Below are 14,508 nucleotides of genomic sequence, written 5' to 3'. Positions count from 1 at the left end.
ATGGAGGTGTCAGCAGGACATGAATATTCATGGGCTGTATCATTCAATACCCTGCTTATGGAAAGGATAGGCTAGCTCCATTGTAGATGGGCTTGCATTGAGCTGTACTGCTGAATAAACATGCTTAGGTGACAACAGAGTAGATTGTGTGTACTCAGCACTGTACATCTGAGCAAGTTGCATGCATATTTTAGGGATGTAGGGTATAGGCAGGGAGGTGGCCACCTCCCTGGTATAGGCCTATATCCCTCTGGCCAAATCTGTAGAATAGCAGGGTTACTTCACAAATAGAGTTTTCACACCTGTAAATCATTTCCCTTTTATGTTTGTGTCATTGTCATGTTTATTTTGAAGTATCATGTCATTCATTTTTTTTTAAAGTCATATGTTTTGTGTTTGGTATTCAAGCAAAGCAACTGCATTTACTTCGGGGGGGGGGGGGGGAGGGTGGGCTTCAGGTTATCGAACGTTTTTTTTTTAGAAGTCCGTGAGGCAGACAAGGGTCAGCTGTTGAGGAGCAAAGAATAAACAGGGCAGTTAGGCTATCAACAGGCAGTGTCTGATGCCACTACAGTTTTCAGTCCTGGATGGGCATATTTCTGTTTTTTCTTTTGTAACTTTCTTTCATAGCTGCCCTATCAACTTTCCTGAATTCATACCTCAAGAAAAAAAAAAGACTAAAGAATGTCAATGTTTAATAGTTGAGTTCCACCCCCTCCCCTTTCTACAGCAGAAGGGTCTACTAGTGATAAAAGCTAATATTTACTTTTGTTCTGTAATGCAGCGTGCAGGGATTTCATGATTTATCATGAGGGATGGGGTAGGGAAGAAGGGCGTAAAAAAGCTGTGTTTGACCTCAAAGATCAGTCATAACTGGAAAGTGATATAAATCAGCTCAAAATATGGGGAAATGTTACCTCTGCCTGTGTGGCTCAGTGGTGAGGTCACTGTTACACAAGGTCACTCTCTGATCCACTGCCTACTATATAAAAAGGCTTAATTCCAGTACAAGTTCAGTGTGCATTTTGCTTGTGGTTTTGAAATACAAATCAGCATTGTCGCATGTCCTTGAACATCATTTTCAACAAATATTATTTTTCAGGGAAAGGGGTAGGCATTGAAAGTGTAGGGCCTACATGGTTCATGTACATAACAAAACTTATTGATCATTGTAATGATTAGAATCAAAAGCCGGACAAAGTCATGCACTAGAGATGCACAATACACACACTCACACATTTCAGGTTTCATCATTTTGTACTAGAGAAGATTCTTCGTTACACTCCATCCGCTCTTCTGCTGGTGTTGATGACCGCACAGGGCATGGGGAAGAGGTGATAGTAACATCAGCAAGCGGAAAATTGGTTCATTCTCGGCAGTGTGCATGTGCCGCCATGTGCACGTCGTGTAATCAAAAACTACTGAGCTGTTCAGAACCACAGTAAATGCTCTGACACTTTGATGTCAGGTAATCGTAAAGACCATTACATAGGTGACACTTTCAGTTTTTCACCACATGATATATCCCCAGTTTCAATTGTAACGTGGTTTAAACTACTGTCAGCACTCGCCTGGCTGTAGTACCTGCAACTTTGCATGTAATGCCTCATCAGTGATTTAAAGTGCTGTGATGCAGTATGCTGTCCACCAAAATGATGAAATGATTGTGAGAGGTAACAAATTACTGAATAAATGTACTTTCACTACAAGTTTGTCGATCGAGAGACGTGTCACAGTAAAATTTTTCCTCGTCTCGAATCTTGTCAGTTGACAAATTATATGCTTAAAGGGGCATTCCAGATGATTTTTATAATTTCAAATCATGTAGTACATAAGTCTATTATGCTATGTGTACATATAGATTTGTGGGATTATTGTAGTCCCAGAGCAGATTAGTACCGTGGAAAACAGAAAATATATATTAAGCAAGGATGATGACATAGGGGGCTTCACGTTTTTCAATATTAAAGCAATAACATTCCATTACAACAATACTTGCTTAACAACTTCACCTGTGTAGAATTTGTACATACTCGCTTCATTTGTTCTGCTTCCATGAGCACCCATAACTGCTGCTGCCTGGTGCTAGGCAGCAGCAGTGCCAAAATAGTCCATGCCTGGCGCGGGCCACTTTTGCCGGACCCATTCATAAACTCAAAATTTTACGACTTGGCTCGGGCCTAGCCCAAGCCAGGAGGGTTACAGAAAGGGGTATAGCACTCTAATAGCGAATGCAAATATTTGATGTAAAACAGCCCAAAGTTTACTCTTCATTCATTTTTTTCTTTCTTTCTTTTTGGTAGGGCCAGTGAGTGTCCCACTTCCCCTGTTTAGGGTAGGTGCTGATAAGAGTTTACAAATAATTATCCTCATGAATATTTAAGATGGGTACAAAGGGGAGTATCTCATAAAACTGAGTGCATATGATTCCGATAGGCAGTGCATATCAGCATGATGGGGGGGGGGGGGGAGGGAGGGCAGGAAGAAACATATAAATAAGGCTTTCATTAGTTTTCTCCTCTTTTTTTCTTGGACTTTGGACACTTGCTTGCAGTTGTGCCTGATTTTTTTTTTTTTTTTTATTAACAATTCCAATTGTTAAGTCGAGTTTGTGTGCAGTAAACAAGTTTATATGTCTTTGTCAGTGTCAATACCAGTCAAAGCCTTCTAGGTAATGACATCTGATGAATATGATGAAGTACATGTTGAGATAACTTTAATACTCCCAAACACGTCACTCCTTTCTTTTTCCTCACAAACCAACATTTAGACATCTCAAATTGTTGTGTTTCTGTAATCTTTTGAATCATTATACATGTTATCTTTTTTTCAGTGTGTTTAAAGAGTGTTATATCAAACATCAATGGACATAAAAACTACCATTACATTGTACGAGTGTACAGGACTACATGAAAACCTGCCTCACGTACAAGTTGTTTCTAATTTTATGAAGGTATTGTAGCAGCAAGGGGTACTTGGGTGCTTTAAATAGTCTTAATGATGAATTTATAGCTTCACTGTGGACAGATGGGTGCTAAGAGCAGGGAGGGGAGAACTGCATAAAAGTATATGTTTGTATGTCAACTATAAACTACACTATATGGACAGATCCCAGCCATGAATGGCTCAGATTGTCCCCTGAATGACACTATTTGCTAGACACGCTACAAATCAATGATTTCTCTTTGGAATTTGCCCCTGAATGAGTGGTTACATCACCACAGCCACTCTGCAGCAGCCCATATATCCTCCTTCGCTTTGTACACCAGGCAAGATCAAGTGCAGGGTGACTTCTGCCCGAGGATTGCGGCTATTAACACGGGCTTGTCATCCTATTAAGCATTTCCTCAGCTTAAAGTTGTGCTAAAAAGGAATGATAGCTCCTTGCAAGTGAGATCATGTCCATTACTTATACTCCAGGGGGAAAAAAAAGGAAAAACTTATGTACAATGATTTATGAAAACTTTGGTATTATTATGCTGTTAAACTTGTGGAAGTATACGTACAGTGTACATGGGGAACCCATACAATATATTTGTGCACATAAAACATGAGCATGAAATTGAGGTATGGGTAACACAAGACAAATAGATTGAAAAGGAATGTGATATTCAAGATTAAAAGCTGCTTTAGTCACATCAGTAATACATATTACAGGCCCAACTATGTGCATTCCTAGCTTTTAGCCCTTTTTCCTAGCTTTCAACTCGTTTTCCTGAAAGGAATTCTGAAAGAGAAACCAACCTCACAGGGGACTTTCTAGCACAACTTGCTTGGGAAGTTCAAGTGTTCCCTGCTGCATATACATTACTATTCTTCCATTGTATTCTGTGTCATCAGATTTCCTACGATGATCGTCTTTCTTCCGCTGTTCTTCATGTGATTTTTGTTTCTTTTATCGTCAATCCAAATTAGGTGCTGTTTTGCTTTATGTATGTGGAGAGTGGTTGTTTCAAGTGGACACTTAAAAGTGTTCATTTGACTTTTGTGTTGTTGGCTTTGTTATGTGTGTTTTTTGTTTTGATTTGTTTTTTTGTTTTTTTTGGTTGTTGTTTTTTTTTTTTTTTGGGGGGGGGCAGGGTATGGATTTTTCATATTTGGGCCACACATCTGGCCAGCTGTGTTTCACTCAGTGTCCGCACTGTTCTTCCCCAGGTCTTTTAAGTGTTTACTTTTTACAAGTAGCGTACAGTGTTGGGCATAATGTGAAGAGCTGCTTGACAGAGCAGTGCACACTGTACTACTGCACGCCAGTGTGTGTATCAAACATTTTGCCACATCCTCCTTTGTAGGGTGACAAGGGGAAGTGGTTGTTCCTGTTGTGCAATGTTCATTTGCAGTGCCACTATAGATCGATGTGCGATTGATGACTTCATTCCGAAAGTGCCACTTGCACATAATTTACGATATCCATTTCAGATATTATGTAGCCATTCTGTAGCCGTCAAACATGTACCTGGTATGTAGGAATGCATGGCCATTTATTGAAATAAGAACAAAAGTACCCTTTCTCATGAAATTTTGAATTATGCGCGCGCAGAAATAAGTCAAATAATTCTTTGATGACAGGAGAGTGTGTACCAATACAAGGATTGACCGTGAGTTTGAGCATCAAGCACGTTTTGTTGAAAATTTAGGCATTTTTGTTAGTTACCGTTCAGAGTTTGATATTGTGTGCAAGGTATCAGGTAGCCCATACTGTTACTGTATACACTGTTATTTTCGCGTACAGATATTTCCGCGAATGAGGAGGTCACAGGCTTTTTCGCGAGATGTTGTTTTCGTGAATTGACACCTACCTCGGTTGAAATGTACTATTACTCTAGCGTCTGGCGACATTTTCGCGTGTTAAATTCACCATCCAACTGTGAATCACGAAATTCGCAAAAATAAAACCCTCGCGAAAATTACAGCTTATACAGTATATAAGGATTAGAGAAGCCACAATGCCTTGTTAGTTTCTATGGTTTCTAATTTCTGTTAGTTTTTTCCTTCAATGTGCATAGAGACATTAATCTATTTTTGTGATATGCGCTATATCAATACGGTTTATTATTATTATTATTATTATTGTACCCAATGAAGTATCAATTTTTCCTGATTTTTATATAATTTTGTGTCTGGTTCTTTATCTAACATTCAATTTTGGCATTTTCTTGTTTACTTCGCAGGTCAAATCTCGCTATTCTACTTCTGCTTCTACACATGCCTTGCTGCATTCTGGGCCTGTATGTTGCTGATCTTCATGCAAACTGTGGACTACAGCCGGCCAAAGTGGGTCTCCTATGTCAGCACGCCGAGTAAGCACCAATTTGAATTCTTTTTTTCATTTTAAAGTTTCATTTATTGTTTCTGCATGGTGCAAATCAACAAACCACTTAGAAAACATATACATTCATCTATCATGGTTATGACTAATGCATTTAATGAATGTACCAAAAAAAAGTCATTGTGAGAGAATATAGAGATATACAAAGAAAATCAAAGTACCATGCAGGACAGTCCCCAGTAAGCAAAGCTTTAAAAGTGTGGGGCCTCACTAGATGTACAGAGAAACAGATAGTTTTAAGAAGCTCTCAATAAACTTACAATGTAGTTACTATGAAAGAACAAACTATTTCACAAAGCAAAACAATAATAAACATGAAAGTTATAGTGAAAATGGAGGATAATGAGAAAGAGTTAGAGAGAAAGCAATAGAAAGACTCTTTCACTGTACAATTAAAGGGTGTGTACAGTTCTGGTGGAGGTGAGGATTTAGCTTGTAACGTTTTGCAAGATATTCAGAAACCACTCAATGAGATGTCAAAGAGCATGCAGTTCTAAGGGGTATCAAACGTTTATTTGATGAAATTCAGTTTTGAAATGGCTGAGATATCCAAAAACAAGGTGAAACAAAGAGATCCTAATAAAGTTGTGGCATGTCGCCTTATATTATTAGCACTTTTTTGGATATCTCAGCCATTTGAAAACCAATTTTCATCAAAGAAACGTTGAATCCTTCTTAAAATGACATGCTCTTTCATATTTCATAAGAGGCTTTTCATTATCTCACTTAGGAATGTTCAAAACATGAATCCCCACCTCAACCAGTACTGTACAGTCCCTTTAAAGCTGGGTTTTTGTTTCATCTGCAAATGGTAAATATTTCTTTTAAATTCAGAACGTGGATGGAAGGTACATTGTATGCTCGCCACCAGTAACTACTCTAATGTAGCTTTCTGACTCGAGTGACAGAAATCAGTGATGACTTATCACAAGCCAGGTGGTTTAACTCTATTTGCTGTGGCAGGTTAATCAAGACCCGTATATATTTCATGGCTTGCTGCGAAGGTATAAGTCAGTTTGCAACTCCGTGTTGCGCATGAGCAGAAAAAGGTCGTTATGTGTGATAACAGGCATGCTAGTTTTTAAATTCACTGAGATAAGCATCTGCGATGTAGTGATTGTTCATGTCATCCTTAAAAATGGTGCTTGCCAGCACATTAAACTGACTGCAAAAAAAAAAAAAAAGTTCATTAAAGCCAAGTATTTAGCAATGATAGATAATGCTTGTTCTCGTATTTGATGCACAATAATGAAATGGCTGCTTCATAATGGTCACTTGGTCTATGCAGGTTAATTCTTTGTTTTTTGTTTATTCAGTTTGATTTGAGAAGTGAAAAGGGGAGTCACATTCAGGGCCCTAGGGCCAGCTTTTCAAGTGAGCCCTGTTTCAAATATCAAATATTGCAAATAAACATCACAGTACAACAGCAACAAAGCAGAAAAGGAGGATCATAGTAAAATAAACAAGATGTGACATCTATATAGATTAAAAGTGATGCACAAAAGTTAAAAGCAGTAAGAAATTATTAAATGCAAGGTTGAAAAAATCTTATCACTAATATGTTCAAAAGCAGTGAGCAATCATAACCAAAGTTATACAGTAACAAGCAGAAACAATGTAATGTGTAAAAACTGTCAGTTGCTTGTTGTCGTGAGGTATATTATACGTAAGTTTGGATTAGGTGATCAAGTTGTCTTTGAAACCTTTCAAGGCAGTGAAATGTTTGATTCTGAATTCCATAAATTGCAATTTGGGACAAGCTGAAGCTGAGAAAATGAGTGAAGTACCTAACTGATGAAAAAAAAAAAAGGCAAGATTATATGGGAAAATGTGCATATCGATATGAGGTAATTACGAACTGGCTTATAGCATAGGCTTCACCATGACATGAACACAACATGTTTCATGTAATCAGATATTAAATTGGCAGCAATGGGATTTATTGGGCGTATTATCATAGCCATGGATGCTGCTTGGATGCGCTTCACAATTTTTGGCAAAGACTTGCAAAGATTTTGGATGACATATTCCTGATTGGCTCTGAAAATGAGTATTAAAAGGGGATGGCTAGTAACTAGCCATCCCCTTTAAACTCGAAACAAGACGAAAATAAACAAGTAGTATCAAGATACATCAGTCCTAAATTTGTTTTTCCGTTGCTGTCTCATTTTTTTTTTTTTTTTTGGTGTGTGTTTGTTGACTTCTCTTGTTTTACTTTCTGTTTATTTTGTTTATTTTTACTTCTCTATCTTTTGTCATTGTTTCTTCAGGTCTAGTAGTTACCCCAAGCGAGATTGAAGAAAGGATAAGCTACACTCCAACAAATGAGGCGACTTTCAGTAAAACAGTGAAGAAGCTTAACGACCTGTGGAAGAGTGAGTATGGCATAGCATAGAATGATTATGCTGATGAGAAATCTCATTTGTGATTGTGGCTTTTCTTGTGTTCATGATATATATATATTTTCTTTTTTTTGGGGGGGGGGGAGGGCAGGGGATGGGGTAAATAGAATAACCATGGTGACTTTATTTGCTTTGATAGAGAGATTGTTTTCCTTCATACACTGGACCAAATCTAAAGTATCTAAGATATGAAAGCTGGGCTTATCATTTATATCCTGTAAAAGTGGAAATTTTCGCGGTGTTGAAATTTTCGCGCATTTCGCGCAACCAGAGACTAGCGCGAAGATAAAAGCACGCGAATATTTTTGCTTGCCATACGTTCCTGTAATTGATGTCTTGATTCCGCTGAATTAAAAACACATGAAACTCCTCGTACCCGGCCGAGCGCGAAAAATTAGTCGCGCAAAAATATCCACTTTTACAGTATATATAGATGATTCTATCTGTGCAAAAGGGGGTAAAAGGAAGGTGTTTATTCTTTGTTTGATTTATGTGAAATACACATTCATGAGTGATTTTAAATAAGATACAAAGACACACAGTTGACACTAATTATGAAATTGTGCTTGAAAGCCTTTTGCAATGGAGTACATGCTTATGTGGTACTGCACTGCCCACATTCTGATTGTGTGATCTTTCCTCTCCATAAACCATCTGTCCGCAGAGATTAACGAAAGTAATTTTGACGAAGAGGCAAGGCCATGTAATGCAACAATACCTGGAGACAAGTCAGAGCAGAGGTACTGCACTTTTGACCTCGCCAATCTCGGACGTTATTGCACTCCCGACAACTACTTCGGCTACACGTCCACAGAGCCGTGTGTGCTGGTCAACCTGAACAGGGTAAGGAAGGAACCTCTTGTATCATAATTATATCCATTAGCATCTCTGCCAACTGACTTGTTTGCACTGTCCTTTACTGGGATTTTTGTGTGTCTTTGTTTTTTAGGTGGTTTTTTTTTTTGGGGGGGTGGGGCAAAAATACAGCAGGCTTCATGGAAAATACATTTGTTCTACCAAAAATGAGCCTTTTCAACCCTCAAATTACTGCAATGTCGTTTGCAAGACTGGTATTCCTGCATGGCTATGAACTTCTACATCATCTCAACAACTTTATAGCTGCATGTGCATGTGCAGTTGAAGTCTATACGGTCTCTTGGTTTTCAAGTTGTGCGCCGCTTCCTCAAAGTGGAATCAATTCCATTCATTACTTAGGCTTGCCTGTCCAAAAGCTAGTTTATGGAGTTCAACGTGCAAGTGTGGAGCTGAGAAAGGTTCCCCCCCCCCCCCCACGTTGTAGATAAGAAAACAAAAAACAACAGAATAAAAGTTACATTTCCATGGAATCTCTCCTCATGCGGTTCAAGGGAAGTGCCACATTTTCACAAATTGTGAAGTCTCCCCGATTCTGTAAGACGACCCTATGTTAATATAAACTTGAATTTCTCCTCGTGTCCTGGCAAGAGAAAATAAGAGCCGACCTGATGTGAAAATTACTGAGATGCATGATAGCACGCACAAATCTTCCTCGGTTTCCATTTTGAACCTCCCCGATTTTTGTCCCATGCCCGTTGGCAGCCCTGCAAAGTAGTGAGGTTGTGGGGCGTTGAATGTGGTGTATAGCAAGCAATATGCTGCACAGTTGTGTCAGATAGCGTTCCGTAATGCATAATATCTGTCCCAGGCACTGCTGCCACCCAGAAGTTTCATTTGTTGTTGTCCTGTCATGCCAACCAAACGGATTGAACGAGGGATTGAAACCCACATCGTGCAATTGCCCTACAGGTCAATTATGTTAATTGCCTGCTTGTCGCTGCTCAAGTTTAGGTCTCATTTAGCCCAGCTGCCAAGGTCTGTCCCAGAGTTGACCCGCTCACGTCCTGCATGCATGCAGCTCTCATGTGGCACAGCCCAGCAGGCATGTGAGTGTGCTTAGGGCGGCTCATGGCTGAGCGAGAACATCGTGTAACGAGACGCTTGCTGTGGTGGCGATACACAAAACATTTAAACGTTGTGCTGCCAAGTTGGTTTTGTATTCATACGTGTGCTAGGGGTGGCCCACAACTTAATTCTCCAGCATGATGCATGGATTGTGTGTAATCGATCAGGCCAAATTATGTTTCCTCAGCCAGTTTTAATAGGGAGCTTTAGATTTGGAGCGCGGACGTTTGATACGAAGAGTGCATTGGACGTTCTCCTCTCCCTCATGCGTTGTGTTGAAAAGTAGCTTTAGATTATGCTTGGATGCAACATATAAAAAATAAAATGGCGCCCCCATATGATTGGTACATGAAAAAGCTCTCTACGTTGTGAATTGAGCGGACGTAAAAATAGCCTAGAATGTGTAGTGAAAATCTCAGACGACGCAAGCTATAAATACATTGACTTGACACGCGATTCTGCGCATGCTTAGGACACGTTTTTTTCCTCTGAACGTCCGCGTCGCGAAAATCTACAGCTTCCTAATGTGGCGGCAATACAGTTTCAGTACGCCCTATGACTGGCTCTTCCTCCATGTCCACGAATGCCTCGCAGTGTTTAGCATCTTTCTGCCTGTGTGGGTGTCTGCTCACACAGGTTTGTGTTCACAAAGCTTAAAGGAATATTATAGTATTGGTGGAGGTGAGGATTCAGCCTTTAACTTTTTGCAAAATACTTAAAAAACCACAGTACAAAATACCAAAGAGCATCCAGCTCTAAGTGGAATCCAAAGTTCATTTGATGAAAATCGCTTTTGAAATGGCTGAGATATCCAAAAATAAAGTAAAGCAAACTGATCCTAATAAAAGGTGGGTCCCACCTTTCATGGATATTTTGGATAATTTTGGATAATATGATTATTTTGGATATCTCTCTCATTTCAAAACCAATTTTCATCAAGTAACCTTTAAATTCCTTGTAAAATTATATGCTCTTTCATCTTTCATTCTTTATGAGAGGTTTCTGATTAATTCAAGAAATCATAAAGAAATATTGCAGATCTGTTGACCAAAACTGTACCAGCCGTTTAATCTGCCACCCGGGAAGCAGTTTTCTGGCTATGGTATGATATGAACTGTTCATGGCAGGATTATAACTTGCTGAAGATGTGAAAGAAATACAGCTTCATATGAAACGTAGTGTGAAAGCTTTCTGTTATGTGTGAACAGAAAATCAGGTTTATTACCATTACATGTACATTGAGATCTTTTTTAGTACACTGACAAATTGGTTACATTGATGTCATTGATTCACAATATGTTTGTAAAGATGTGTATCAAATTTTTTTTTATTTGTTAACAACCCCTTCTGTTAACTTACTTTCATTGAATGTCACCAGTGCTAGGATATTGTTTCTACCTCATGAATTCCTGCTCCTACCCCCACCCCCCCCCCCCCAAAAAAAAAAGAACAAAAATAAACGTAGTGAAGATTTATGTTTGTCTTCTCTCCTTTGCAGGTGTGGGGATGGATCCCTGAAAATTATGCTGAGGGGGATGACGCTGAGAAGGGATTCGTAAACGGCCACGTTCTGATCAAGTGCAAACCATACGTGAGTGTTAACAATAAGCCAGTTCGGAGTTCCACTTTGCGCATGAGCAGAAACAAGGTCATTCGGACCAACAGGCATGTTGGTTTTTAAATTTACTGGGATAAGCATCTGTCATGTAATGATTATTCATGTAATCCTTATAAATGCCGCTTGCCAGCACATCCACCTGACAGCAAAAGTGGTATTTGGCAATATCAATAGAAAGAGATCGTCAATACATTCAATGCAAAATAACGAAATGGATGCTTTCCCAAGTGTGAATTGACAGATCATTCTGCTCATCTAGTCTACGCAAGTTTATTCTTTGTTTGAACGGGATTGATGAATCCCATAAATTGTTACGTAAAGCTTATGCATTATGTCGCTCTGAAAACAAGTGACGTGCCCCAACCAACTGAGAAAAAAGAAAGGTCATTCGTACCAATGTGCCCATGAGCTAACTCCGAACTGGCTTATTTGCTAGATCAGGAAGACTCGAGAGTGGTACTTCCCCTTAGTAAGATCTTCAATCTGAGAACTAAAGATGGGAGATGAAAATAAGGCAGAGGTTATTGTGAAACCAGAAATTTTTCAAGAGCATGAAACTTTCACAAATTTCACGAGGAGCCGGGATTCGCAAAAGTAGAATGCACTCAACAGTGTGTGTCTGCTCAATGCAGATAAATGGCAGTGGCAATTGGGAATAGTTTCATGCCGCTAATATTTTTGGTTTTATAGTACTGTGCTCAGTTTAGACTCGGGGTGTGTTTAGCGGTGAGTCTTACCAGCAGACTGGCTTGTAACATTGCCCCTGCTGTGCTGTTGCTGACAGTGTTGTGTTGTGATGTGTGGGCATTCAAAGTCTGTAGTTGGAAGGTCAGTGAGATGAAATTGCCCAGCAAATGCATGTCGTGATAAATATTAAGAATTGTTAAAGTGTAGATAATAGCTTCAAATTGTGACAAAGGTTAGTACCACCGCGGGAATATTCCCTTTTTGTAGCTCAAGTAAACTCATGCAGTGATATTGACCATACTTCTGCTTCTTTAGACCCATTCATTCACATATTAAAATGAGTATCAATGTTGTTTACTGGTGCATGTTCATGTATTTAATCACCTAACTGGTGTTGAGAAGAGAAAAGTCATATTCTGTTTTCGCTCAATTCATTTTCCCTCACTGTGCGGCTCAAAAACACATGTATACACTGGTTCTTGAATTCGTGCTGCTCTGTTGTCAACCCATTCAAAATGTGCAGAGAAAATTGGGAAGAAGTTTTTTGCGAGTTCTATAAGTTACACCAGCCAAAAGTTGCGTGAAACAGCTAATCAAATATCCCACAAAAATTTTTCCACGTTTACAGTATGTTTTCAGGGATTCATTAGGGGTACCGTTATGAGTGTACAGACTTGTTTATCATGACTTTCATGCCATCGTGTTTTCTCCTGTTGCACATACCACATTTCAGAAAGACAAAGATGTTGCGGCCGTGAATGCCACCAAGGTATACCCGTCCACTGGAATTCCTTTCGCGTACTTCCCCTACGTGACCGGCACCAACAAGAAAGACCAGGCGCGCTACATCACCCCCTACGTGGCTGTGCGTGTCACCCTCAACGAGGAGGAGGCCGTGGACAGGGACGTGAAAGTTCAGTGCGAGGCGTTTGCGGGAAATCTAGACCCGAGGGGTGGCCTCTTCGATACCAAAGAGAGGTCACAGTTTACAGTCATTTTCAAATTGGGTAAATCAGAAGCACCCAAAGACGAGATGTAACACAAGCTAACGCATGAGTTCCCCAACTATATATGAGCCATAGTCTTTGTTTCTTTCCAGATATCATTTGTAGGTAAAGGGTCGCCATGAGAGAAGAATCAAGTCACTGCCAATGAACCTCCCTTCCTCAAAAGGAAAGAAAAGAAAAAGCATGAAATACGTACCCCTTTCACTGTCGGCATGTTTTGATAATCGTTTTAGGAGTGGTTTTCGTAGGCATACAGAGCAAAGCTTGTCAGAATTTTGCCCCCATTTTCAGAGTTTGCAGCCCAAAGCCTCTATGTAAACTTTTCTTTTTAGTCTAGAAGGTTCTTTTTTGTTCCCCTTTGTATCCTTTGCCCGATTTGGCCGACTTATTATTATGTCTGAAAGGCACGTAAACTGTCTTGATGCCCGCGTCCAGTACTGCCGCATGGAAACCAGCACCCTTCCCCCTCCCTCCCCCACCCCCTAAGCGTTGAAGGGTGAGTGTACGAGAGCAGTACTTGCTTCTTCTCTCATGTGTGCAGTGGCAATGACATGGGATGAACACAAAACGTATTCAGGAAAGCCAGTCATTCAAAGTGTTGCAAAGATTAGCTTGGAGTTTGAATTTTGTTTGGATTTTTTTTTTATGTGTGTGTGTATATTTTTTTTTTTCATTTTATTTTATTTTTTGATATTTTTTTTTTGGCACACCGCAGCATCAGGGCAGGCCTTCTTGTATTGTGCCCGGGTTCTTGCTAGGGCCTTTTAAAAGCGATTTGAGTGAAGGCAGCTGATGCTCGCGCAAGGTGAAGAGTGTTAGCCAAGACCTCGCTGTGCTGCAAAAACCGGTGGAAGCGTGTCAAGTTTTAGTAGAATCGTTTGCTCCGTGTAGCTTTCTTGGTGCTCTCTAACCAGTGTGATTTGAGTGGGACGAATAGGGCGCAAGAGATGAACGTAGAAATAGATAGTTAGATGAGAGCGAGCGAGAGAGAGAGAGAGATCGAGTGAGAGACGGAGAGACAGTGTTTTCTAGTTGCACGAGTGTGTGACCTCGAGCCGTGATTTTTAACATCTAATTCGCAAATCCTTGATTGTAACTGTTCTGTATATGTAGCCTTGTATATAATGGGGATACTGTAGCAGCAGAATCGTTCCTCTCTCGTTATTTCCATCAAATGTTACTACAAACTGTCCAGTGTTGCTGATAGTATGTTAGAGATATTCAGGAAGTTGGTTCGTTTCGTCTACAAAATTTCTGCTCCTTTTTTTTTTTTTTTTTTTTTTTTTGTGATCAGGAGGGTTGTTAGGGGAATGGATATCTGAAACCCTCAAGATGTATCAATTGGTGAGTTTGCCAGCAAAGTCGATTATCTGGCTACGTGTGCATCTGCTCAGTAAGCTCCCATCCCATCTGTGATATGGTTTGTTTTTGGTGCGTGTGATCCATGGATATCTCAATTACAGTCATATCTGGCTGTGCCTCCTTTGGGAAAAAAAAAGAAGAAAGAAAGAAAGAAATGGTTTT

General features: G+C 39.8%; 1 protein-coding gene across 1 annotated transcript in view; it reads left to right on the top strand.

Annotated features, from left to right (window-relative positions):
* Window positions 1-14,233, top strand: part of LOC140244511 (sodium/potassium-transporting ATPase subunit beta-1-like) — a 42,849-nt gene extending 28,616 nt beyond the window's left edge. Inside the window, exons 2-6 of the mRNA XM_072324141.1 lie at window positions 5,172-5,300; window positions 7,600-7,704; window positions 8,396-8,574; window positions 11,171-11,263; window positions 12,711-14,233. Of these exons, the coding sequence (XP_072180242.1) occupies window positions 5,172-5,300; window positions 7,600-7,704; window positions 8,396-8,574; window positions 11,171-11,263; window positions 12,711-13,016 (812 nt within the window). The 3' untranslated portion in view covers window positions 13,017-14,233. The remainder of the gene's footprint in view (window positions 1-5,171; window positions 5,301-7,599; window positions 7,705-8,395; window positions 8,575-11,170; window positions 11,264-12,710) is intronic.
* Window positions 14,234-14,508: the final 275 nt, after the last annotated feature.

This window comes from Diadema setosum, chromosome 21 (genome assembly GCF_964275005.1).
Source record: "Diadema setosum chromosome 21, eeDiaSeto1, whole genome shotgun sequence".
NCBI classification, from domain to species: domain Eukaryota; kingdom Metazoa; phylum Echinodermata; class Echinoidea; order Diadematoida; family Diadematidae; genus Diadema; species Diadema setosum.
This window is presented reverse-complemented; position numbering and strand designations above follow the sequence as displayed.